The 25498-nt window shown below is 33.5% G+C and overlaps 2 protein-coding genes across 2 annotated transcripts in view; one reads left to right on the forward strand and one right to left on the reverse strand.

Annotated features, from left to right (window-relative positions):
• Positions 1 to 11917, forward strand: part of RhoGAP93B (MyTH4 and RhoGAP_KIAA1688 domain-containing protein RhoGAP93B) — a 37374-nt gene extending 25457 nt beyond the window's left edge. The window contains exons 4-13 of the mRNA XM_011497563.1: positions 1313 to 1480; positions 3328 to 4072; positions 6406 to 6975; positions 7862 to 8272; positions 8611 to 8802; positions 9127 to 9301; positions 9389 to 9683; positions 9801 to 10208; positions 10678 to 11121; positions 11470 to 11917. Of these exons, the coding sequence (XP_011495865.1) occupies positions 1313 to 1480; positions 3328 to 4072; positions 6406 to 6975; positions 7862 to 8272; positions 8611 to 8802; positions 9127 to 9301; positions 9389 to 9683; positions 9801 to 10208; positions 10678 to 11121; positions 11470 to 11664 (3603 nt within the window). The 3' untranslated portion in view covers positions 11665 to 11917. The remainder of the gene's footprint in view (positions 1 to 1312; positions 1481 to 3327; positions 4073 to 6405; positions 6976 to 7861; positions 8273 to 8610; positions 8803 to 9126; positions 9302 to 9388; positions 9684 to 9800; positions 10209 to 10677; positions 11122 to 11469) is intronic.
• Positions 11918 to 21263: 9346 nt separating this feature from the next.
• The window catches only part of LOC105360616 (pancreatic triacylglycerol lipase), a 55969-nt gene continuing 51734 nt past the window's right edge, over positions 21264 to 25498 (reverse strand). The window contains exons 7-10 of the mRNA XM_011497564.1: positions 24300 to 24722; positions 22841 to 22967; positions 21693 to 21908; positions 21264 to 21602 (exon numbers count right to left, since the gene is read on the reverse strand). Of these exons, the coding sequence (XP_011495866.1) occupies positions 21500 to 21602; positions 21693 to 21908; positions 22841 to 22967; positions 24300 to 24722 (869 nt within the window). The 3' untranslated portion in view covers positions 21264 to 21499. The remainder of the gene's footprint in view (positions 21603 to 21692; positions 21909 to 22840; positions 22968 to 24299; positions 24723 to 25498) is intronic.

Below are 25498 nucleotides of genomic sequence, written 5' to 3' on the forward strand. Positions count from 1 at the left end.
GTCTCTGCCCGACAAAAGAATTCACTTTATTCCTTAAAGAGCTCCTATTTGATTACGTGGTCATGGAAATATGAAGGTTACTCAATTTATGGTAAAGCTATTTATCTTTGGAGCACATTCGAGGAGAACTAAATGTAGATATGTTTTGTTCAATGGTCTGATAAACTCTTGCGGAGAAGTATTTTTCATTATAGGATAAATGAGCTCTTTCGTTTCCAAACAATGTCCTCTCTACGCCTGAGCTCGCGTCAAACATTACGCAATAAATACTTTCATCCTCTAATTCATAATATTACATGTAATAATAAATATTATTTCTAGCGCTACTCCTCGATATCATTAACACAATATCATTACTAATAATAATTATGCATTACTATTACTCGCCATAATTTAATATTAATTTTTGCATTACATTTCGATTTAATAGATCTTGAAAATGGTACTTATTTAATCAAACTAGTTCATGTTTCATACTCGTTATTTTAATACGGCGTACATCTTGGCGATTTGAACGCATATTGAAATGGATACATTGCATAATATTTTTCATATAATATTCAATCGAGCTCGCGTGCATACGAGATGCATTTGCGTATATTTAAAACTTTTGATTGTGCATGGAGACTTTTATATATCCGTTATTCAAAGCTGTTTAACCTGAATAACACGATCAAATCATTTATTTAAAGGTTAAATAATACTAATGGAAATTGCAATTGCACGATTTGTTGTTCAAAACTTTCAGCAGCTACGATATAACTAATTTTAAATCTTTTCTAAAATAATTTCTAAATCCAGAGTCCATATCAAAATTTTTAATCACCCAGCTTTATTAGCAATATTGTAAAAGCTTACGTGTAAAATCTTTATAGCTATCGTTAAAAATGTTAATTATTACGATAATCATTAACAAGAAACAGGCTGATTTAAAAATATTCGATGTCAGACTAAAACGAAAGAATGTAGCACATCGTATGCGAAGGAAAAATCGTTCTTCGATAATCTCCGATTTATTATTCGCATTCTATTTTCGAGGAAATGCAATATCAAATTCAATAGAATCATTAATATTCATATGCGGACGTTGATGGGCAAATCTACAATTAAGCATTTGGCAATCTAATTAATAACCCCAATGTCACGAAACACAATTCTCTTCTTCATGCTCCACGAATTAACTGTCGTATTATTTTATGAAATAGGAAGAAATTTTTTTTTTCCGTTGATAAATCCAAATAATATATTCCATTCGCTTGACATATCAATGTAAAATAATTCGATAAATCTTTTTTTTAACATGACATTACAGACGCTGAAGCAAAATACGGAACCGGCCAGCACTGGCGGAGGGATGGATAGCCTGAAGTGTGGCGAGCCCAAAAGAAAGGAGACCGTGTCGACGCAGACTCAAACTCCTACGGTTGGTCGCTCAGGGCGCTTTAATCGCCAAGATAATCCTAGTCTAGCTATTACTTTGGTAATTTGTTTATTTTCCGTTTGCTTTTCGATTGTTATTGCCCGTGAGTATATCCAAGCACATCATGCTCGATTCAACATGGCAATATACAATTAGTCATTGTTGTCGCCTCGTTTTTGTTTTCCCGTTTATTTATATCTGCCTTTGATGTGCTTTATTTTTTTTATTGAATTCATTCGATCATGTAGAATATTATAGTTTTAAACCAATTAGAGTTAACTGTAGATATTTACCTACAAAGGATCTGCATAATTGTAGCTGGATTTTTATAATGATAATAGTGAGAAGAACCAATGTGCTATTGAGCATATATAATTTTCATTTGTATCGAAAAATGTTTAAATTTAGGCTTATCGTTTGCATTGTAATTGACTAGCTTGTTTAAGTGTAAAAACGTATTCATTGAATTTTCAAACTTAAATAATTCATCGTTTTATTATGAAAGAGTAGTGATATTATCAACTTCTAGGAACACACGATTTGTGGTTATTCTCGATACTTTGATGTTTTGTAACGTATCAAGTGTCAATTACTTATTATCTTTTACGCTTGTAGAAGTAGGTGAAAAATAAAAATAGAAATTCCCTGCAAATTATGAAGCTGCCAATCGGATATCACAACCTCTTTGCTTTATTTCAAATTCTCAAACAAACTATAAATATTTATCGATAGTATATAAGCTGTACAAAAAATCAAAAAATAATAAGACATTAAAATGCATCATAAGGTTTTGCCAACTTTTTTTTGTACAGTTCTTTTGAAAATCATTTTGTATAAATACATGTGTCTGTAAAGAGTTTCCTGATATATAGAATATTCATTTTATTAACTAACTCCTGCCCATTTGTCGGAATAACGGTTATTTATCGGTTCATTCGAACAATCAGCTATACAGAAATATCCGAACGATTCATTCTAAACAGTTTCTTTTCTATATTAATTGACATTCGTTTTATCGATTTACTTGCGTTATGCAATGAGAAAAGTATTAAATTAGACGCTAATGGAAAGCACGGGTAAAAATGTATAACGTAATTTATAAACGATATTTATAATAAGCAATTACCTTGAGTCATTGTAAATCAGGTAGTATAATTAAATTCTTTAACGTTTGAACGAATGTTAAACGAAATTTATCTATATGATCTTGAAAATTTACTGAAAAAAGCATAAGTTCATTATATTTAATAAAGAATTTTCGTAATGATTTTTATTTTCTGATAAATAATATTTCTAAATATTTCATTATGAAATTTGTTTAAACAACATAATTTTACAAAAATAACGTAATTTTAAAAAACTTCGTCAATTATTAAATGAAACAACATTAAATAAAAATTAATTATATTGCTCATTATTTTGTAAAAATTAAAATCGAAGAAAATACGAATCCAATGTTAATAATGACAATATCTGAAGGATGGCGATCGTTCATAACTATCATTAATACGATTTTGTTCGAGAATAAATGCACAATAGTAATATAACGTAGAATTTCCTAACAAATTCTATCTAGTAAAATATTCTTTCAAAAGTACCATTGAAATATATAACTAAAACATAAATAGATTTAGGCTCAATAAATTTCAAATTTTATTTTTTATTTTGATTTGGCTTTTACTTTAACTACATTGTCGATTTTTTTATTAACAAATGATATTCAATATATTCAATACGAGATCCAATAAATTAGTAGATAAAGTGTACCTCTTTTTATAATAAACTATGCGATCCTTAAGAACCTCATTTCCATCAATGGCATACTAGCGATAAAATCCATAAGTTTATAAATAAAAAGAAGGCGAAAAGAAAATTAAAAACGTAAAATGGTTTGCCACATTCGGCAGCAAATCGGAGCATGTAAGCCGCACAGTCCAGGAACGGTTGCTGATTTGCAGACCTCGCCGCCGTCCCCGAGTCCCTCGGCTCGTCGTCATCACCACCACCACCACCACCACCATCACCACAGTAACAACAACAATAACAACAACAACAATAATAACAACAGGCACCACCACAGGCACAACGAGCAGCAGCAGGTGCATCATCATCAGCAGCAACAGCCCCAGGCGCTCCAACAGCCACCGACCCGCCGACATCACAACCATTCTCAGGACTCGGGTCGCTCGAGCGATAGTTCCGTATCCCATAGTCGCACCTCTTTGGAATCCGGAAGCTACCGACTTCTGGATTCGCCCCACCGTCACCATCACCGTTCGCCCAACCAGCCGCCTCCTCCGCCAATCATTTCTCAACAGCAACACCAGCAATACCAACAGCATCAACAACATCAGCAGCATCAGCAGCATCAACATAATCAACAACACCAACAACACCCACAACAACCACCGCCACCCCAGAGGCAGCACTCGATCGCTGGAGCTGGAGGTACAATGGAAGTGAGGTGTCACAACAAAAGCGGCACCCTCGAGACCGCCAAGAATCAAAAGAGTCTCTCCACCAGTGATACACCCCCATCCTTAGGTCTGTCCATGTCCACGAGCACGCCACTTTTCAAGAAGAAGACCTTCATCGAGCCCCAAAGAGATGCCAAGCGAGACGTCAATCTCGACTTTGAAAAGAGTAAGAATGGTAAGTGACGCGCTTTCGTTTCGGTGAATTCGCACTTTTGATTATGTTTTAGAATATTTTTGACAGTGGCCGCTTCAAAACTTCATTATTAATTTAAAGTCTATAAATATCTTTGAAAAATCTAAAAAAGCAAAAAAAAAAGTGAGTAATTAAAGCTTTTTGTTCAGATATTTAATAATTCTATTTGGAATTTTAAAACTAATAATGTTCAAAAAAGAAAATTATATTAATGTTTGAAAAACTAAAGGACGTTGGTCATATTCTTAAAAATTAAGATAGAGTTGTATTTCTGATAGTGAAAAAATTTTAATTATCGTATTTTTAATGTCTTAAAATTATACATAATAGGAGTTTTAATGTAAACAAATTAAAAAATTTATTGATATATATATATATATATATATATATATATATACTGCATTTAAATATTTAAATATTTATATATTTAACTAGATTTTATTTCGTAAAAAAAATTGATTGTTAAAAGGTTTTATTTGAATTAAAAGCTTTAGATTTTGAAACTGCAAAAAAGAATCGATCAAAAGATTTTAATATATAATTAAAAGAAATTCAAAGATTTAAGAATAAAAATATTTGAACAAAATCATTTGTAAGGAAAGATAAATATTTTTACATTTATTTTAGCCATTTCTTTCTTATAAATATAAATGAGTAAGAAAATATTTTTGATTGTAATCAGCAACTTAAAATTTTCTTTATATTATTTCTAAGATTAGTATACCAGTTATTAATTTATAGAATTTATTTATAGATATTCCATAGTTAAAAGTATGTCGTTGATTTCAGAATGTATAATATATTTTATCTATTATCAAGATTTGATAAAATTATCTACAAACTCGACATTGACTTACGTCAGTATTGATCATAATTTTCATTTTAATTATTACGATCAATGAATATAAATTTATACGTTTCTTATATCCACTGTAATTCTAAACTGTTTTCTTTCTAAACCTTGCCAGGAATCAGGAATTCAGAATTTCGCGAGATATTAGAGGCTGCACTAAGAGGAAAGTACGGTATTCATAATTATAAAAATACTAAAATAGTAAAGCATATCATCATATCATCGCAACCATATCGCAAAATTTTTTTCATTTGGTAATTCCATTAATTACAACATTATGTAAGATTAATTCGACCTTTTCATTTATAATGAAAATATTTAAATGAAATTTAATAACTTATCAATGCATATTGCTAATAATATTTTTAAAGATATTTTTCTATTGGTTACAAAAATAGCACAATGCTTACCATCAATAATTGTATAAATTCATCTCATCTTTAATCCCCAAATTTTTATATTTAATATATATAATATGGAATATTAAAAATTTAAAGAAAAAACACAAAAGCTTCTTAGAAACTTATATTATATAAAGAAAGAATAAAACAGAATAAATAAAACACCCATCGCAATAGCTTGTATTATGTACAATTTTTAGTAAAAGTTTAGGAAACATTATAAATAATAATATATTCATATATATATATATATATATATATATATATATATAAATTATCATATGAATAAATATTGGTACGTATTTAGTGCTCTGAAAGTTTTTTACATTTACGTAAAAGAACTAATTAACGAACATGTCAAAGTATAAGCAATTCCACGTCTATATATAAATTTAGTTGAGCCTAAAAATATGTTTACATTTTTTATATTTTCATATTTTTGTATTTTATTTTCATATTTTTTTATTTTCCACAACTTTTTATATTTTAATGCATCTTGCATTCATGTACGCAAATATACACATTCTTATAATAAGAATACATTGATTTTTTACATATAAATTATATGATTTCAATTCTTTTTATTGCCTGAAATAAAAATACTATGTGATTATATTGCATAGCTTTGAACGAAATGGTGTTGAAATATAATATAAAATGCGACGATAAAATAATTGTTTAAGAATTAATTTAGAAAAATCGAAGTTTACATCATGCCATATTCTCACTTATTTTCAACTTTAACGAGCTTATGCGAATTTTTTATTTAATACGAAAAAGTGAGAGAGAGAGAGAGAGAGAGGGGGGGGCAGAGGGAGAGAGTGAGAGAGAGACATAGATCAGTATCTTGTAGAAAAGTATTTGACGAGTGAAAAAGTTTGCCATAAAAAGGGGAGCACCTGGAGCTCATTCATAATCGACATTGGGGATGAAAGGATAAATACTCATCGATAATCACTGCATTATACGTAGCGTACACCAAAACGCCCATTCGAATAATCATCCATATAAAACGATCTCATGTAATATCATCTTTATGATCCTGTACGTCCGCTGTGCAGGTCGCGACAATAGAGGCGCCTATGGTCAGCAGGAGCCCAGTTGCACATCCCCATACCGCGAGCCCATCAATAGCTTCCGACCGCAGGAGGCACCGAGCCACCGATCCACTGATGCCCAACAGCAGCAACAGCAGCAGCACAATTACAGCTACAAAGCCCAGGGCGACAAGTACCGCTCCTTGCTGGAGCCCTCGGGGCCCATCCGCTACCAGCGCGAGCGTGTTAACAGTCTCGACAAGTCCAGTCCCGCCTACTACGGAGGCGCGAGTCACGCTCGCGGGGTTGCGGCGTCGAAGCAGCCGAGTGCTGAAGGCACCGGGAGTATTGGAAGACGACACCATGGTTGTGCAGTCTCCATCTCCGAGGCCAACGTACGCGAGATGTACGGCGCGATAAAGGGGGAGCGCAACGAGCCGACCAAGGCCCTCGCGCCCAGGGCCCCGCCGGCGGTCCAGCCTTCCATCGCCGCCAAGCAGCGGAGCTTCGATGTCGCGCAGGATAGGGAGGTCTCTAGACCGGAACGGGACAAGGACTTCAGACGGCCGACACCTTGCAATAATTCCACGGACAGTAAGTCGATAGATAGGAACGACCGTTTTCCATTATCCGTTACTCTCGACTTTATTTTGACGGATGCTATTAGCTATTATGGAATACTGATTTTTATACAGGTCCTTGCTCTTATCGGCATGCCCCATAGCAGACTCGTGAAAATGATTGAATTGTAGATTTTAGCTTTATGTGTCTCAGATCTATATAGCCGAGTATATACATACATATGCGCGCATGCCCCTGTGAAATTTTCTTACGCCAGCTTCTTAATGTATCTATAAAGAATATACAATTCTCCCTTTGTAATAATACAAAATTTTAATAGAATCCCTAGTATATTTACGGTACGGTCTGCATCTCCATAAATTTTAATATAACGACAGACTATCGCGGTATTATTAAATTAAAAATATCTTCCTACGCTTTACATAAAATGTTTACTAGTTACAGAAATCGTAATCTTTATTGAGAATCACGTACATGTATTTTACATGCTCGAAACTGGTTCTTATAACCCTAGTCTTAAACTGTTTCAAGTTAATGGTCATATCCATATTAAACAGGGTTATAAAACGCTTTAAAAATACTTTTTATAATGAACTTAAATGGAAATTGAAAATTTTATTCTCGGCTCTCCTCACGTAATGAAAAAGCCAGAGTGAACTTATTTACACTAAACATTATGCACTTTTATATATTAAATGATTTATATATTATTTGAAATCTGTCTGAAAGACGATTCACATTATCCACGAAAAGACAATTACCAAGAATTGGATCGATTCGCGGCCATAATTATGACAAATTTTCTGTCCAAACTCGCTATAACGTAACGTTTATTATTAATTATATAAGCAAGGCAATTAACAAATCCCTCGCTTTTACGACTAATTTTCTGCATTAGATATTCCACAACCGATGGCTCGCAGCTACAGTTTCGTGCAGCAGCAAAAGCAGCAGCAGAAGATGAATAAGCAGGTGTCGCGACACCGCGACCGGGACGACGACTCGATGCACGAGCGTTACCTTATGGCTCAAGGTCTCGATCAGTCGCAACGGCGACTCAGCAGTAATAGCAGCAGTAGTGCCAGCGCCAGCAGCAACAGCAACGGAAGTGGCAGCGGCAGCAGCGGTAGCAACAGCGCCGACGAAGCCGATGATATCGACGAGCTCAGCGGCATTGACGAAGGAAAAAAGAAGCGCAGAAACGGCAACGCGAGCCCGCCCACTTCACCCTTCTACGGCAATCTCCTCGTCGATGCCGATCACCTACTACCCCTTCAACACTATATACTTCAGCAAGCAAAGCTCTCCGGTACGTAAGAGTCTTATTTTGTATTATGTGCTCAAGCATAGTTGGGACATTTATCAAAGCTCCTAGCTCATCTTCGCTCATTATCACCGTACTTTTATCTATAAGCCCTACGGAATATAAAGATATTGTGCACAAATTTCGACGATGACCTCGATGGCCTCGATGCCCGATGCCCGATGCCAAGTATACCGATAAATAGTAATTGTATAAATCATTTATATATTACATTGGCTTATTATTATTTTTCAAGTAGTTGGTAGTTGGCCATTCAATTTCATTCGCAATATTTTATCATCTACAAGATGCTTAAAATACGTATTATCGTATGTTCCGAATAGGTTGTTATAAATTTGGCGATCCACTAATGGTTGAGGAGGAAGGGGATGACTCTTTAGACGAGGAAGGAGGAAGAGGCACCGAATTACGGGGAAGAGGCGAGGATGACTCCGATGATCAATTTGCCGATGATGAGGCAGCCAGTAATCAAGGAGATTCGTCGAGTCAAGAATACCTTGAAGATCATTATGCAGGTCAGTTCATGGATTTTACATAAGCTTATTATTAGCGAAAAAACGATTGCGTTATTCTTCTCTTATCGAACAAATGGTAACACGTTGAAATTGCGATCGAGTCACATTGTAAAAACGTGCAATATCGATGCTCTTAATCTTTAAAAACTCGAATTTCATTAATACGTATATGATGGGTAGCAGCGACATTCACTTACGAAGTTAACATCCGCTTTGCAAATACAATTAAGGAAAATGTATGTCGAGCGATTGCATTAAGCAGAATTATCACAATACTTATAAAACAAAGCAAAGCTATAAACTACAAAATACTTTAACTTGCAGACTTAGGCAACTACGATACGGCAGGCTTAGCTACTTACTACAATACAGCGGATACTCTTAGCAGGCCACAAGCAACGCCGCCACCCCCTCCAAACATCGTATCTCAGGCAGAGGCGCGTGAAAGCATCATAGCCGCGAGACCGATATCCTTACCGGCTCCAACAGTGATAACGGGGCGTGGCGGTGGCGGTGGCGGTGGCGGTGGCTGTGGCGGTGGCACTGGCGGTGGCGGTGGTGGCGGTCTCGCCGGTTTCGGCCTTAGTGGCCTCGGTAATACTTGCCTCGACACGACGGACTACGACGAGGCACGTAAGGACAATGGTGGAGGTGGCGGCGGTGGCGGTGGCGGCGGGGGCGACATCGAAAAGTACGCCCAAGACAATCTTAACTTGAATTGTGGCAGACCGAAGGGATTGAGGCTACTCTTCCGGAAAAAGTTCAGCGTGAGGGATATACTAAGCTGGAGTAAGGATCCTATACCTCAGCCGATGCTCGTCGTCATCGACGGAGAAAAGCTATTGAAACGCGAGGCCTGCAATCTATTCCGGCTCGTTCAGGTCTGTATGGGTTTGGTGATGTTACTGTAAGCTTAGGTAGCGGCGCGAGTCTACTGTTAAGCGATATTAAATATCGTTCAGGTATTTGAATGATTCTATAGTGAATGTCATGTGCAGGTTTATATGGGCGATCGGAAGGCGAATGTGGGCATGACACTGGATGGCGTGGCAATGGAAATTATAAATATCGCGTACTCGAAGCCACCGCTGCGTGACGAGCTTTATGTCCAGATCTGTCGACAAACGACGGAGAATCCGCGCAAGGAGAGCCTCCGTCGTGGATGGGAGCTTATGGCCGTTTGCCTGGCATTCGTGCCGCCGAGCGCAACTTTCGAGCCGTATCTCGAGGGATACATGAATAGACACCGTGACCCGAACTTCCAGTTCCCTGAGGTCGCCAAGTGGCCGATACACGTACAAGTCAGTCATTATGCGACGGTAGCTTGCAGGAGGCTGCAGAGGATCGGCGCCCACGGGAAGAGACAGCCGAGGAAGGCGACCGCCGAGGACGTCGACCAAGCAAGGGTTCGTGCCATTTAATTAATTGAAACCGCGATGACGGCCAAAGAAGCAGTTGATACTCAATCGTTCGCGCTCGTCTAGTCATGCAAAATTAAATAATTTTCACATTTTTTTGTTTGGAATTCGAAAACGATTGCACTACCAGTTTCTCCATATTTAATGACCGTTCAATAGCATTGTCATATCCTTTTCTGTTGCTTTCACAATTTTTTTTTTTTTATTATATATATATATATATATATAGATATTACGTGTGTGCACATATCTTTATCACTGCACTACATTTTTCAATCGTAATGTTAAAGGAAGCCAGACGATATACGAAATATGAAATATATCGAGCAATATAATTGAAGCAAGAGAATTTCCAAAAAGTATCTCATTCGAAAAAAACATCAGGGTCTGTCCCTTTGCGCATAGTGTGTGCGTTTTTGTGTGGACGCACGTGTGTAATTGTGTCTATGCTCCGCAGCTCCAAATTTTCCGTGCATCTATGTTCGGGGCGACGCTGTCCGAGGTAATGGCCTTGCAGCGTGACCGTTTCCCGCAGCGGGAGCTGCCCTGGATCCAAACGACTCTGACACGGCAGGTGCTGATACGAGGCGGTACGATGACCGAGGGCATATTCCGCGTCTCGGCGGACGCCGACGAGGTCAACGTCCTCAAGGCCCGGCTCGACAAGTTCGAGGACGGCGCAATCCTGGCCGCGTCCCAAGACGCCCACGCCCCAGCCTCGCTACTAAAGCTCTGGGTGCGCGAACTGTACGAGCCCCTGATACCGGACTCCTTCTACGCGGAGTGCGTCAACATGAGGCACGATGACGCCGATATATCCGCGGCTGGCGTTGCCGCTCTAGTTCAGCGACTACCCGAACTCAATCGACGAGTGCTTTGCCATCTCATTCATTTTTTGCAGGTCAGTGTGTGCTTATTCGGACTACTATTATTCACGACTTTTCGTTAGTTCGTATAGCTTAGCAATATCAAGTTAGGTTAGTTGTTCACGAGGCTTCTTTCATAGTCGATGCATCGTCATTTTTGTCATCGTCCGTTGACTTTTTCTCCACCTAGCTTGACGAATAAATATAACGATTAAAAATTTAGATTATAATTGCACTCGTAGAAAAGATATTTCTAGTTTAGTTAACAAGTAATAGTATAATAGTGTTCCTTAGGATGTTGAACTTACGTAGATAATCATAATGCATAAAATAATAAAATATTAATATTTCACGATCAAATAAATTTTCCGTTTTTGTTTTAGATATTTGCCAGACCAGATGTCGTCACGCGGACGAAAATGGATGCCAGTAATCTTGCGATGGTAATGGCTCCAAATATTTTGAGATGCACCTCGCAAGATCCCAGAGTCATTCTAGAAAATGCCCGAAAAGAAATGGCCTTCGTTCGCACGATGATCGAGACCCTGGAGACGGCTTGGGTAGAGGATTTGCACTGATCTATGCGCGTCAGATCTAGATAAAAATTCTAAATTGTTATGCCAAATGATGTCCATTGTATATTCGATGTATTTTCATTTATTAATTACCATTGTAATTATGGTTTTTGTCGCTGTTTTGCGGCTTAAGAATAAAGCACTTTATTCCCCCTTTTTTTAATTGTAAGGGCGAAAGTTTTTATTGTAATTACGATGAGGAGGAAACGAGAAAGTAGTATCAGCTTCAAATTCAAGCACTGTACAGATCTTTTAACTCTAGAAGCAATAATGCTAATAATAATAATAATAATAACAACAATAATAATAATAACAAAAGTAACAACTACAAAAATTATAATAGTAAATAATAATAGATAATAATGAATAATAATTATTGAAGATAATTGTAGTAGTAATTATAAAAATAATAATATTAGTAATAATATTAATAGTAAAAGTAACGGTAATAATGTGCAACTTGTAAAGTTTCTTGCAATAATAAGCTATAATGCTATTGACTAAAATAATACCGAAAAGCGCGAAGACAATTTTGCTCAATGTGGAACTTGCATAGAAAATTCAGTTTTACTGATTATTGTAGGTGAAACAACACATGTTCCTTGTTCGCTTAAACTACATAGAAAAGAAAAGTATTTTTGATGCAGCGGATAATCTCCTTTTTAATTTTGCATTTAATGCATTCTCTCTTAGCACGTCATATAATATATATATATATATATATATATATATATATATTTTTTTTTTTTTTTTCGAATGTAAAACAATAGATAAAAATTGTAACGAGTTTCTAGAGTTTGTCTTTTTGCTCCTTGTACTTATGATAAAATATTTATGTGCATAAATAGCATACAATTTAAAATAAATTTGGAAAATAAAAAGAGAGATTAACTTGAGTCATTCTCGTCGTGTGACATTTATTACTTTCGAAAACTTTGTAAAATATGCATATAAAATACGTTAATAACGCCAAAAGTAAGAAAAAAATTTTGTCACTCAACGAGGCTAATTAATCCACGATTCTACGTTCTATCGCTTACTTATTTATTATTTATATATGAAAATTTTATGTTGTATACTAGAGATTATTAGATTTTTATTATGTACATCGCTATAAAACGTATATATATATATATATATATATGCACGCATATATATTTTAACGTCCCTTGTTACCGCGCATGCGTCGACCGCGGATATGGCTTTTTTTACTCGAATCTATTGTTGAATCTCATGTAACATAAAATAATGGCGACAAAGTAAAAAATAACATGTTACCGTGTACAGCTGCACTCCGCAAGAACGTTTTTGTATTTACGCGATAAAGCAAAGTGCATGACTTATGAAATAAACATACTGCGAAAGATTAGCAAGCCATACTCGGTGTTTTTAATTTTTTTTTTTTTTTTTTTTTTAACTATTTGTAATCAAGTATCTCTCCTTGTCATTTTTTCCAAAGAAAAACAAACTTTCTTTTTATACGTGATTTGTTAAATTTTTAGTCTTTAAATGACATTCGACTAACAACATTAGTATCTTCCTTTTGTAAAAAAAAAGGTAATTGTACATATACTTTCACACGCCGTGGATAAACAAAACTACCAGAGAAGCATTTCACTCTGGCGATATACAAATTATTACCTATAGTCATATATAACAAAATGCTAATGTTCAATGCTATTGAAGACTTGTTAAAATGTAATTATACAGAACGTGTAGAGCTATCGTACAAAGGAGATTCATATATGTATTTGCTTATGATTTAGAAAATACACGACGAATATCGCTTACAATGCTATGTTCTGTATAAGAAAAAAAATTTTTTGTTTGAGCTATATGGAGATCTAGGAAATAGAGAGTGAATAAACGAAACATACATGCAAGAATTAATATTTATTAGTGACGATGGAGAATTTAAAAAATATTCGAAATATCTATTTGAATATTTTTTTAGTTAAATTTTTTCAATTTATTGTATGGTAAAATATATATATATATATATATATATATATATATATATATATATAAATCATTAATCATTCATCATTAATCGTAAATATAACGGAAGATTGAAAAATTGTTATATCAGTTTATGACTTGCAGTTTCGTGAATTATTAAATAAATTAATTTACTTCATTATATTCGTCAAATTTCTTCCTAAAATAAAATTGTCAGTAAAAAATATATATCAAGTATGTATGTTTCAGTTATCAAATGTATTTGAAACTATTTAAATGGTGGACTAAGTAACCAAGAGTTTCATAAATTATTTTATCTAACATATTGTTCTTATAGCATGTAATTTGGTAAATTAATTTTTTTATTATAATAAATGAACAGTAACCTTAACAAAAAAAAAATCATCAAACTAATGTACATTCATAAAAATCATAAAGAACTTAAATTTATTTTTTTTTATGATTAAATTTTTTTTCCTACTCATTTAATGATAAAATTATTTAGTGTCTATATTAATTAAGTATTTATAAATTGTACATACGCTACATGCATATCACGTAGAAATCTAAAATTAAAAATAAATTAGTTCACCATTTAAATCACTCATGTATGAAATTAATAAGCATCTTTCATAATTCTCAAGCTAGCTCGCTTGCAGCTAAGTTGTGGTCTTCTAGTTCTCGACTTAGTCGAATTACTTTCAAGATTGAAAAGGTAGATCTATTAGAATTAATAATAGCGAAGGATTTTTTAAAGATGAATTTACGTGTTAGATTTATATCTAATATCTGGCTATCCAGCTACTACAGAAATAAAAAAAGAAAAATCATAATTTATTCAAATGTTTCGCAATACATTTGCTAGACGAATATGGATTTTGAATAATTTAAGAAAAATATCTATTCTTTTTTGGGTAATAAATAAAGTCATTGCTTTAAAAACGTCTTTCAACATTTTGTTTAAAGGTGCATTTATTTGTTAATATCGTTCACTATTATACTATAAAAAATTTTGTATGAAAGTTACTTGTAATTAAGCTATAATTTATTATAAAGAACAATTTGCATTTATATGATAATTAGATACTAATTAGTTTATCTGAAATTAAGCCATTTAATTAGAGTTTAAGAAAAGTTTATTCTAGTAAAAAATAAAACGCGACTATTAAGATGTTGGAGAATTGTTCTGAAATTGTACTGTTTAACTGCAATATCTTATTGTTAAGTAGTAACTAGAAGACCTTTGAATAAAAAATTGCAATAATTATTTTATAAATTGTTTACACAAATTATTATAACTTTTGAATCCCTATTTGCTTATACAGAATATATATAATTAATAAGTTATCATTAATTACAATGCTCGTTTAAGTATTCTGATCTTTCTCTTATATTTTATCAAACATATTCATAATAATGCTTCAAAAAGTTTAACATTCAAGTAAAAATTTTTATAAGTATTATTAAAATATCAATATTCTAAAAACTAACTTCAAAATTAATTATGTAAATTTTAATGTAATGTTAACATTCGAGTAATCAATTTGTTCCTTCTCGTCTTAATTTGAAATAAATAAATACATTATTAATATATTAAATTCTAGTTAAAAAATCCTCTAAAAATGTTATATTAAACATATTTCTCAGAATTTTTTATAATACACTAATCTAAATTAGCGGTTGAAATGTAATTAAAACGTCACCTATTCCAAGTCAATTCTATGCTGCAGTAAAATACGATAATATTCATATTTTATATTTGAGTAACGACCGTTACATAAATAATGACAATAATTAAAACAAAATAATTTAACGATTAGATTATATAAAATATTAAAAATTGTATTATATTGAATTAAACTCTTAATATAATTAACAAGCTTTATGGCAAGAGTTATTGATTGTAAACAATATAAATTATAATATCGATTAATAATAATAAAAATAATGATAGGTTTGGCATCACTTATAAGGTCATATGAGAAGTATGTATAAGAATTTAATAAATTTAATTGCGGCTTGACAAATACCGAAAAGCAATTAATAATTTCATTATATGCCAAGGAGAATTGAAAACATTTTATTTCTTTTTTATGTTGATACGTGAAATTAGATTATAGTTTAATGTAACTGAGAACAATATAAAAAATTGTTTAAATTCATTGCTTGACAGATCATCATTAATAAAATTGGATTACAACGTTAGATTACCTAGAGTTATACAAGCAATTTTAGATGACCAATATATATCTGAATATTTTTAGATTCGATTGGCTTCATAGCCTGGCGTAAGCAATGGATCTTGATATTATAATATAGCATAATCAATATTTTAGATCAATATTCGAATTGACAGGTGTTTTCACTTTCTCATTTTATGAAGTTTTTATGAATATGGAATAAAACGTATTTCAAGATAGATATTGCGTCTCTATTTATAAGAGGAAGCTTCAAGAGGAAGTTTAAAAAACAGTCACGATGACTCATGACCTGGTGATACAGTGCGATACAGCCACGAAGTCTTTCTTGGATGACATAAGATGGAAAGAATAGACATTAATAACCATCAAACTACTGTTATTTGTAGAGATAAAATTTCAGAAATTCGGCCAAGTTGATAATTAAGTGCTAATTTTGCAGTATATTGTGATATATTTGGTAAAGAAAGAAGATAAAACCTACATAATAAAGAATATGTATAATTTTATCTATTAAGAAGTCTATGACTGAATATTAATAGACATTAAGAGAAAGCAATAATTGTATTATCTGAAGAATTGTATTATCTATTAAATTATTATACAGAGCAGGCATATGGTATGTGATAATTTAAGGTTTTCAGTTGAAGTTTTTGCACTCGATACAATTACTATTTAATTTAATTTTTAACAATAACTGTACTATTTGTGAGAAGCAGAAAATATATTCTTAAAATGTAATTGGTGTCCCACGAGCATGGTGACATGTCCCATTCGAAGAACCATATTCAAAATACTTTATAATACATATTTCATGTAAATAACGCAAGTAGTGTAAGAATTATTTTTGTACGTGTAAAAGGTGCAAAAAAAGAAAATATTCGGTTTTATATTCGATCATTGTTAAATTGGTTTTCTTGACAAACACAAGAATAATGTAATATACTTTTATTACGTCTCATCGTTTTTATCTATACAATGATGATTATAAAATTGATGATGAATTCGCTAATGAACGCAAAGAAATAAAATAATCAAGATGTTACAACATTTGTTAAAGATTTTAATCAAATAATTAAATTTATAATCGCGCATGTATTGTATTCCATATAAATGTATCGTGAGATATTAGAACATATTTATTGGCGTTGTTGGTAAATAGTAGAAGAAATAAAGGTACAAGGATCTCCTGTAGGATACAGTGATAGACTGCTTGGTGTTCGAATGACTTTTTAAATTAGTTCATCGATAATTAATCGATACCTTAAAGATTACTAATCGAATATCGTAACATTCCACGGGCATTACATCGGCAACTAAAGCATGAAATACTTCGGTCCACAGATTATTCTAGATTTACGAACCTTAAAAAACACGGATATAAATAGATTGTTTAGAATTTTTTTAACTGTCCACATTAATTTATAATGATTTGAAGCAGATTTTGCAGCGATAAATACAAATCTTAATGCAAAATTTGTTACACACCGTCGACCATGCAGTATGTTAAGTTTTTGGACATACAGATGACTATTCATCCTTGAAAGATATGTAGGATAATGAATGGTTCTCATCACATCCGATGTAGTTGATTTATATGATGGTAATACGATAGAATTATTATTATTTCGGAAATGAAGTTGTAGTATCCGAATCAATGAGTAATTCATATGCATTTCAGCTGATTCTTAAACGAGATTACATATTTAATGCTCAGTTAATCGTTTAGAACGAGCTAGTTGGATTAACTTGAGATACAAATTCTTGTGTTCATCTCTTTAAAAAATGATAGCAGTATTTGCATAAATGTCCAGTTAAATAAACAGAAGAAATTTAATTAATCAGTTTGAGCTATTTACTTGTGTGTAAGCGGAAGAGGAAGAGGTAATATATAGGGAGTGAAAATAATAAAATAAGCTGAAACAAAAACCAGATGATTGAGATGTGGTTGAGAAACTCATAATTTTTTAGCGAAATTAGTTGATAATACCTTGGAATATGAGTTAAACGTCAACGTCAATATTCTTGAAAATCGCTTTAAATGATTAACGTTGGCTTCACTCTGTTGCGAACAGTATCTTTTAAATTAGGAACATTGACAAATAGTGCGTATGGTGTATGTGTATATTATATGCATAGGGAAAATGTATTATGTGACGTTTTTCCATGGTTTTTCCTCCGATACAATTTAATAATTATTGAATTTTAATGAAACCCTTGGGGGGTTATACAGGGTGAAAAAAGTGAATATTTTATATTCTCTTCAACAAATTTTACTCTTGCTCGCTACTAGAAATGTCCAGCAATTTATCAACTTTACCAGCAACGAGAAGAAAATGTCTTTCAGACTTCTTTACATTCAATTGCATTTAATTGAATCCTATTGCGAGTAGTAGCGTTCGCGAAACGACTCATCAATGTCAATCAATTTCTTTCTACTTACACTTTACGGATTTATTTTATCCTTCGATTTTAATAATATAAAATAATAAGACTAACAGCATATAATCAACTATGACCCTCGTCTTCTATTATGAATCTGGATAAATGTTTGCTTCCCTATCCGATATACTTTAAAGATCAATAATGTAAACGGCTAAGATAGACTGACAATATCAAATGATAAGACAAGACAAGCTAATGAATATACGCGAATAAAGTCACGTGATCTGCTAGGAGTGCGAGGAGGGCAATTTAGGAGAAATATAGCAGTTGTTAGAAAAGGATACGCACAAAAATGGAAGCAGTATTAAAATTTTCAACTCTCTTTGCCATCGGCTACGAGTAGTATGAAAAGACAATGTCGATAAAATCCTCTTTGGTAAGTTTGGTATTGTTTTAGGATCAACGGCTAGTTATTTGAGATTGAAGAATTCGTGGGTGACAAGATGTGACGAAGAGGGGACGTGACTTCCTCGACGGTATCGTTCTCGCTGTAATCTTGAACTATTGAAAAATGATTATAAGCTTTCAGTATCGCCCGTAGCATCGCTACATTTGTCACACTTATGATTTTTATTTATCTCATATGACAAATCGGAATAACATTGACAATAACCCAAAGTACGGTTTAAGTTTGAGTTCATAAAATCCTCTATTTCGTCAATTTGACGTCAAACAAGCATTTTGAACAAGTTTTGAATAACAAGTAACCGATTGGTATTTCCGAGATAAATTTGATATTTTCATACGGAAAACAAAAAATTTGTACAAAGAAATCCAAAGAGCAAATAAAGCAGTGCCGTAAGGTTTGAAAAATTCAATTATACATAAAATAATATTTGGAAATTGTAATATTTAATTATAAAAAAAACATGTAGAGTATTATTATTGAATTAGATGACGTAAATGATAAAATAAATTATTATTTATTACTAATTCTCAGTAATTTTATATTTATTATTTTAATATTGAATATACTAAAATTATTTAAATATTTTATGTGAATTAATTATTACATGTATTTGTGTATGTGTGCATATGTGTAGGCATAAAAACAACATTAAAAATTGTTAAAAAATTTGTGACTAGCAATTATAAAGTTTCTTGAACTAAAATATTCAATTTGATAAGCCATTGACTCTTTATTTTTATGTAACAGTGTACAGTGTTAAAACAATCAAAATAATTCAGTAAAATAAATATGATCTCTTATTAATAGACTACGCGATAAACTTTCTATTTTAGGCGCTCCCTTACTGTGAGAAATATTTAAAACAAATGTAGATCGGATCATTACTTAAAGTAAGCTTATCATTACATCACATTTGCCAATATGTTGTATATCATAAATTTAATAACTTATGCTTAATTTTCAAATTTCTATTCACGAGACCGTAAGATTAATTGGTAAAATTTATCGATCTATCAATTTAGCGAAATAATTAGACTTTTTATATTAATTAATAATCGAAAATAAATTAATTTAAAATTTTTTTTTATTTTTGAGATTAAATATTGTTCGCTATGGAATTCAAAGTCAAATATGTGCTGTACAAAAATAAAAATTTGTGTTGATATTTTTCTTATCATAAGTTTTAGAATATTAAGATTTTGCATAAATGAATAGAACGTTTAAATTGTAACTATTTCATTGATTTATGCGACTATAACAGCTTGTTTCAAGCAAAGATTTATCTATAAATAGTCTACGACAGGATTCATTCACCCTTTGGGAACCGCTATTATTATCAAACAGCATAGTCCCCATTTATGTTGTACAATTTAAGAAAAATTTTGTCTAAATAATATTAAAAAAGACTTTATAAATAATTCTTTCTTTAGTATTTTCATTAAAAAAAAAAAAAAAAAAAAAAAAAAAAATGAAAGGTCGGAGAAATGCTTTATATGCTACGAGAAAGACTACAAAATGCATCCAACCTCTAGTTAGCTTAAATTATTACAATATATCACAAATAATATATGTATACATAGTTAATGTATATAGTTATATTTTCATATAATAATAATAAACAACAAATTAAATTAAATTTAAAGACCATTAACAACCTCTACAACACTGAGTAATTTGTTTCTTAAAAGAGTTAATAAACCAAATAGTATTGAAATGTATGTATAAAGTGCGATAATATTAACTATTAGTTTGCAAGGTTAATAGGATGCGATTAACTTTATAAAACAAACGATTTATATTGAATAAATCTGTAAATGTACATTGGTCATGGAAAAATAAGAATTTCATAATTATTGATTTGGACCTCATATTAACTGCTATTTATTTACTTTAGATCTCATTTAATAAAATACGTGAAACACGTTATTGGAAGCCATTTGATCATTATTTTAAAAAAAAGATCATACAATATTTACTACAATACTATTAATAATTAAGCGCTTATTAGATAATCACTAATATTGTCGCAATAGTAAAAAGTAGTGAAATACTTCAATTTTTGTACAAATGAATCAATATTTCGTAAATGCTTGTATTTCGCATTGTATTTCATAAATATTGCATGAAAATTCATATTTTGTTTAATTAAGTAGTATTTAGCTGCACTCGCTCGATCGATTCGATTAAATAATATAATTCGATATTGGTAAAAATACCCTTTAACTCCGGCTGTCCATTAAAATAAACAAGAGTTGAAAAGGAAATCTGTTGTTTAACGAAAGTATCCACTAAAGTACATAATTATTACAGATCGATGCGAATATCGCCTTATGATAATTAAAGCGAGAATTGACACCGTGAACAATATACACGACTCTCTGAATTTCTTAGAGATAGATTTATCAAATAGATAACGCCGTGGTAAACGTATCGCGATTACGCGATCCGAGTACAGTAACGAATGCATCCAATTTTTAACTTCTAAGAAACGCAAAAAGCCGATAATTTATGTAAATGTCGATTACGAGGCTTGAGAAGCAGTCGAGAAGGGAGGACCGATTGATTTTTGATATGTCCCCTGTCCCCCTAGATTCGTGAAAAGTCTCCTCCAATAAGAAACAGACGCGTCGAAAAACTCCTTCTCTATAAGAGAAATAAAGAATGAGGCGAAAGAGGCGAAATGTAGGCAGACCTCCAAGGAATTCAGAGTGTGCGCATAAGCGATTGTAGAATGCGCCGCGCCACGATCCGTCGCAAATTTCTCGGGTTACTTTATTTACAAGATATACAGGTGAGCGGACCTCCACGATGCCGCGATGCACCTTGGTCAGCAGTTGTCGAGGAAGGAGGCAGTTGAGCCGCTCGCTATCTCCGCGTACTCCTGTCTGCTCGCCGAACAGAGCTTGCTCGAGAAGTCGGCCTCGCGTTTCCTGGAACAGGCGTTAGACGCTCGTGATTATTTGGCGCTGGGGAACGACGAGGAGTAGGGGATAACGTTAGGCTGGGCGAGTGTAGCTTACCCTCTGCCCGGCAGCTCCATCACGTCTACGACGACGCTGTTAATGTAGAGCCGGTCGTTACACCAGAAGAAGCATAGCGAACGGGGCTGCAGGACGTCCATGTCATAGGCCCAGGAGAGCTCCACCCGTCGCACCTTGCCGATCTCGCCGGTCGAGCCTCCCGGGTGCGCGACTACCATACGCGTCGTCGTCCCGTGCTCCAGCTTCATGTAACCACTGCATTAATCAAATAACATGATCCTTTAGGATTATGTTCGAGTATCGCGTTGCTGGTGAGGGGAGGGGGGGGGCGAGTAGACTCGAAGGTTCCGTGCATGCCATACGATGTTCGAGAATAAACGGTTTCGAGAATGAATAAGTGTTTAGCGAGTGTTTAATTTCCTGTTAATGGGTATACGGATCTACGACTTACCGATAAAAAAGCCGCTTTTTGATAGAACGAAGATTGGCAGTCGGCATTAAGTAAGGCAAATAAAATAAAGGAGAAATGTTTTGATACTATAAGCAATGATAATTGATATTTTATTAAAACAATAATTTGAATTTTTACTGTAATGGTTAAATTGCACAATCGTGATTGGAAAACCGTGAAAACCGAATCATTTTATTGTCTTTCAATAAAATTAATATCCTTCGCTGAGTATATTGTTCTTGGGGTTGTGTCGAAATTCCTAAAGTTTAAAATTTGACAATATTAAGTAGCTCCTTCGACCTTTGAGTTGTGAAATTAAACTTACAAATACGTATTTCTCGAAACTTCTTTCCTTCCTTTTTTTGTCATTTTTTTTTTTTTTTTTTGTGTTACGTATCTCTCTATCGATTCACAATTATTTCGGCTAAAAAGTACAGACATTATTAATATAATTAAGAGATAAGATTAGCTTCACGAGAATTATTTGGACAGTAATGATTACCTCGACTTCTTAATGTCGCAAGCCGTTAAGTCGTATACGATTTGATTTTATTTACCAGCTGGAACTTATTCACATGAGTATGACGCAAAGTCCACTGCGGTATTTCGCGTATGCATCTCAGGCTCTGAGTATGCATATATTATTATCCATATAGAAAGTAGGAACAATCGATTCGATGAATAAAAAAGGATAAGGATGAAAATTTATGTACGTATCTGTCCAAATATTATTTACCTTGGAGTTAAATCCATGTTACGTATTACGCCATTATCCGCGTGGAGCGTGACTTTCATGTATCCTTGCACCCAACTTTCAGCAGTGGGTGGCCTGGCCAAATTAATTGTTATTCTGTAGTGTCGTCCTAGAAAAAGAAGAGTCGGAGTTTCAAAAATTCTTAATGGGTCCGATAAAAGTACGAATCATCTATTATCATTCTCTATGTAATTTCTCAACTGTAATTTTTTATTTATGATTATTTGCGAAATGACAATCTTTCTTTATTTCGCCATGAATGCTTAAAAAAAAAAAAAAAACTCAAAAAAACAAAAACAAACCAAGAAGAACTAGAAAAAAAAGAAAAGGTAAACAGGTAGCCGAGGAATTTCAAATAAATACTTCATTAAATGCGAATTATCGTCAAAGAGTTAAATATAATTTAATGGTAATGGCTTTTTAATTCTATAACTGCCTCTATAATTCCATAATAATCCAAATGACAATGTCTCAATAACATGATTTTATGACTTATTTCACATTCTATTCTGCATTTGTAATTATGTTATTTCAGCGATTAACTACTACTTATTCGATGAATAAAGCAAGTGGCATTAAACGAAAGTCTCATCAAAGGAAATATAAAATTTATCTTTTTTTCATCTTACGGAATATAGTGGATATACATTTATAGCATTTCAATAACAGGAGATGTTACATGGAAATTCATTTGATTTGTAATTTAAATGCAAATTTTCACCATTCTACAAGTTAAATATATACTTTATATTAATAAGAATAATTATAGAGAGACTAAATGATCGTTTAACATTTATTCTACCATTTATAAAGAATTTTAATAGACATTTAATTATTTTATAATTTTTTTAGGATTTTTGTAGTCTAATTACTGTTGCATTCATTTTCATCGTCATTTTTTATGGTATCATTCTTGAAAAATATTTAAAAAAATGAAAAAACCAAATCATCTTTAAAACTTTATGGAGAAATGTAGAGGCAAAGAGTATTTAATGAGATGGTGCAGTAATCAATATATGTATATTTTGCAATAATGGCTGAAAGTAATCACGTGAATCGTAATTTTTTATTTACAAATTGACATTTAATTATTTCAGATATGTTGAAAATATATTTGATATAGATTTAATATAATGCGTAGGGAGTCATAATATGTGGGTTAAACGAAAAACTTTGCATTAAAAATGTGAATAAAAAGATTATAAGAGATAACTTTGTGAAAATATCGGTTCTACAGATTAAATCGCCAAAGTTGAATATCATAAATGAAGATAAAGAAAGCCCTTAACAATTGAATTGAAAAAATGCAAAGGAGAAGATCCAACTCGGGTGATGTCATAATGGGAAGGTAATAGGACAAGAAAGCCCTGCTATCGATCAATCAAATGGCAAATGGCAAATGGCAAACGCACCCGAGAAATTTGAGATTAGAATAACTCACTACAGTAAGGATCATCCTTGCCCGTGGAGAAGAAGAACTTGGAGCCGAGAAGGGCCGACATATCCTGGCCCATCTGCTGCCTTCTAACGAGGGCGGGACTGCTGTCCGCGTGGTAGCCCATGATGCCACAGCCGAGGCTGTTGTTGCTCTTGCAGGAGAAGCACTCGCCCCTGAGGAAGCTCGCGTAACTGCCGCACTCGTGAGCGATATACTGGCACTTGCCGTTTATGCTCTCGATGAAGAGCTTAATGGCGCGCACGTGGTTGCAGGCGACGAGAACGCGTGAGGCCTCCTCGAGACCCTCGCGAATCAGCGTTAAGGGCAGCGAAGGCGTTGTCTCGCTTAAGTCCGTGCAACCCGGCTGCTCCTTGCCATTGTTGGGGTAGAAGTCGAGGTGCCCGCACGGTTGGCTCATACCGTACCCTGGAAGACCTTAGCCGCGCTTTATAGTTCGTGGTGCGATTGCACATGGGCGAGGCCGCTTATTTTGCTCGTTTGCTCGTTTCCATTAAGCCAAGAATAAATAGCTATGATTAGCTTAGGATGTAAGGGTGTAGTGCAATTATCACGCCTTTGTTTATTGTCATTTGCAACTAGTCGTGCTCCGCTATGCCGGGTATGGAGCACCAGGTGCAAACTAAAAGATTAAAAGGAGGCCGAGCGAGAAACAGCCCAACGCTGTTTTTACGACAGCACGTCTTATTCTTCGTCGGGCTCTTATCGATCGCGAATACCGTCGCAATGCAACGAAGGCGCGTAATGATTGATAGCGCGCGCGTGAGCTTACGATTTTTGCAAAGAAATTTTGTATGTCGAATTGGTTTTCGCATTGATTTTGTCAAATTATATGAAAAACGTGAGCGGCCTACGATAAAAGCTTCGACAATAAATTAAATAAAATGACGAGGGTATGCAAGCGGACGTGAATTGTGCCTTGGGGGGGGGGGCCTTGGAAGCGCGCATGGGTAAGAATTTAAAAGCGAGCGAGCATTTTCTGTGACAGTAATTACGGTTTTACCGGAAAGTAGTGTTTCGTCTTCTTTAATCGGTCTCAGCTTTGAAATGCAAATTCCGTGCCGAAGCAAAGAAAGCGCCAGTCGCGGAGGAAGAAGTTTTCCCCACCTGCAATTTGCTTTCTATTTTTCACTTTTTAAACTACGACTATAATTAACCGAATAGATCGTCCGGTGGCTCGCGAA

The sequence above is a fragment of the Ceratosolen solmsi genome, unplaced genomic scaffold (assembly GCF_000503995.2).
Source record: "Ceratosolen solmsi marchali unplaced genomic scaffold, CerSol_1.0 scaffold47, whole genome shotgun sequence".
NCBI classification, from domain to species: domain Eukaryota; kingdom Metazoa; phylum Arthropoda; class Insecta; order Hymenoptera; family Agaonidae; genus Ceratosolen; species Ceratosolen solmsi.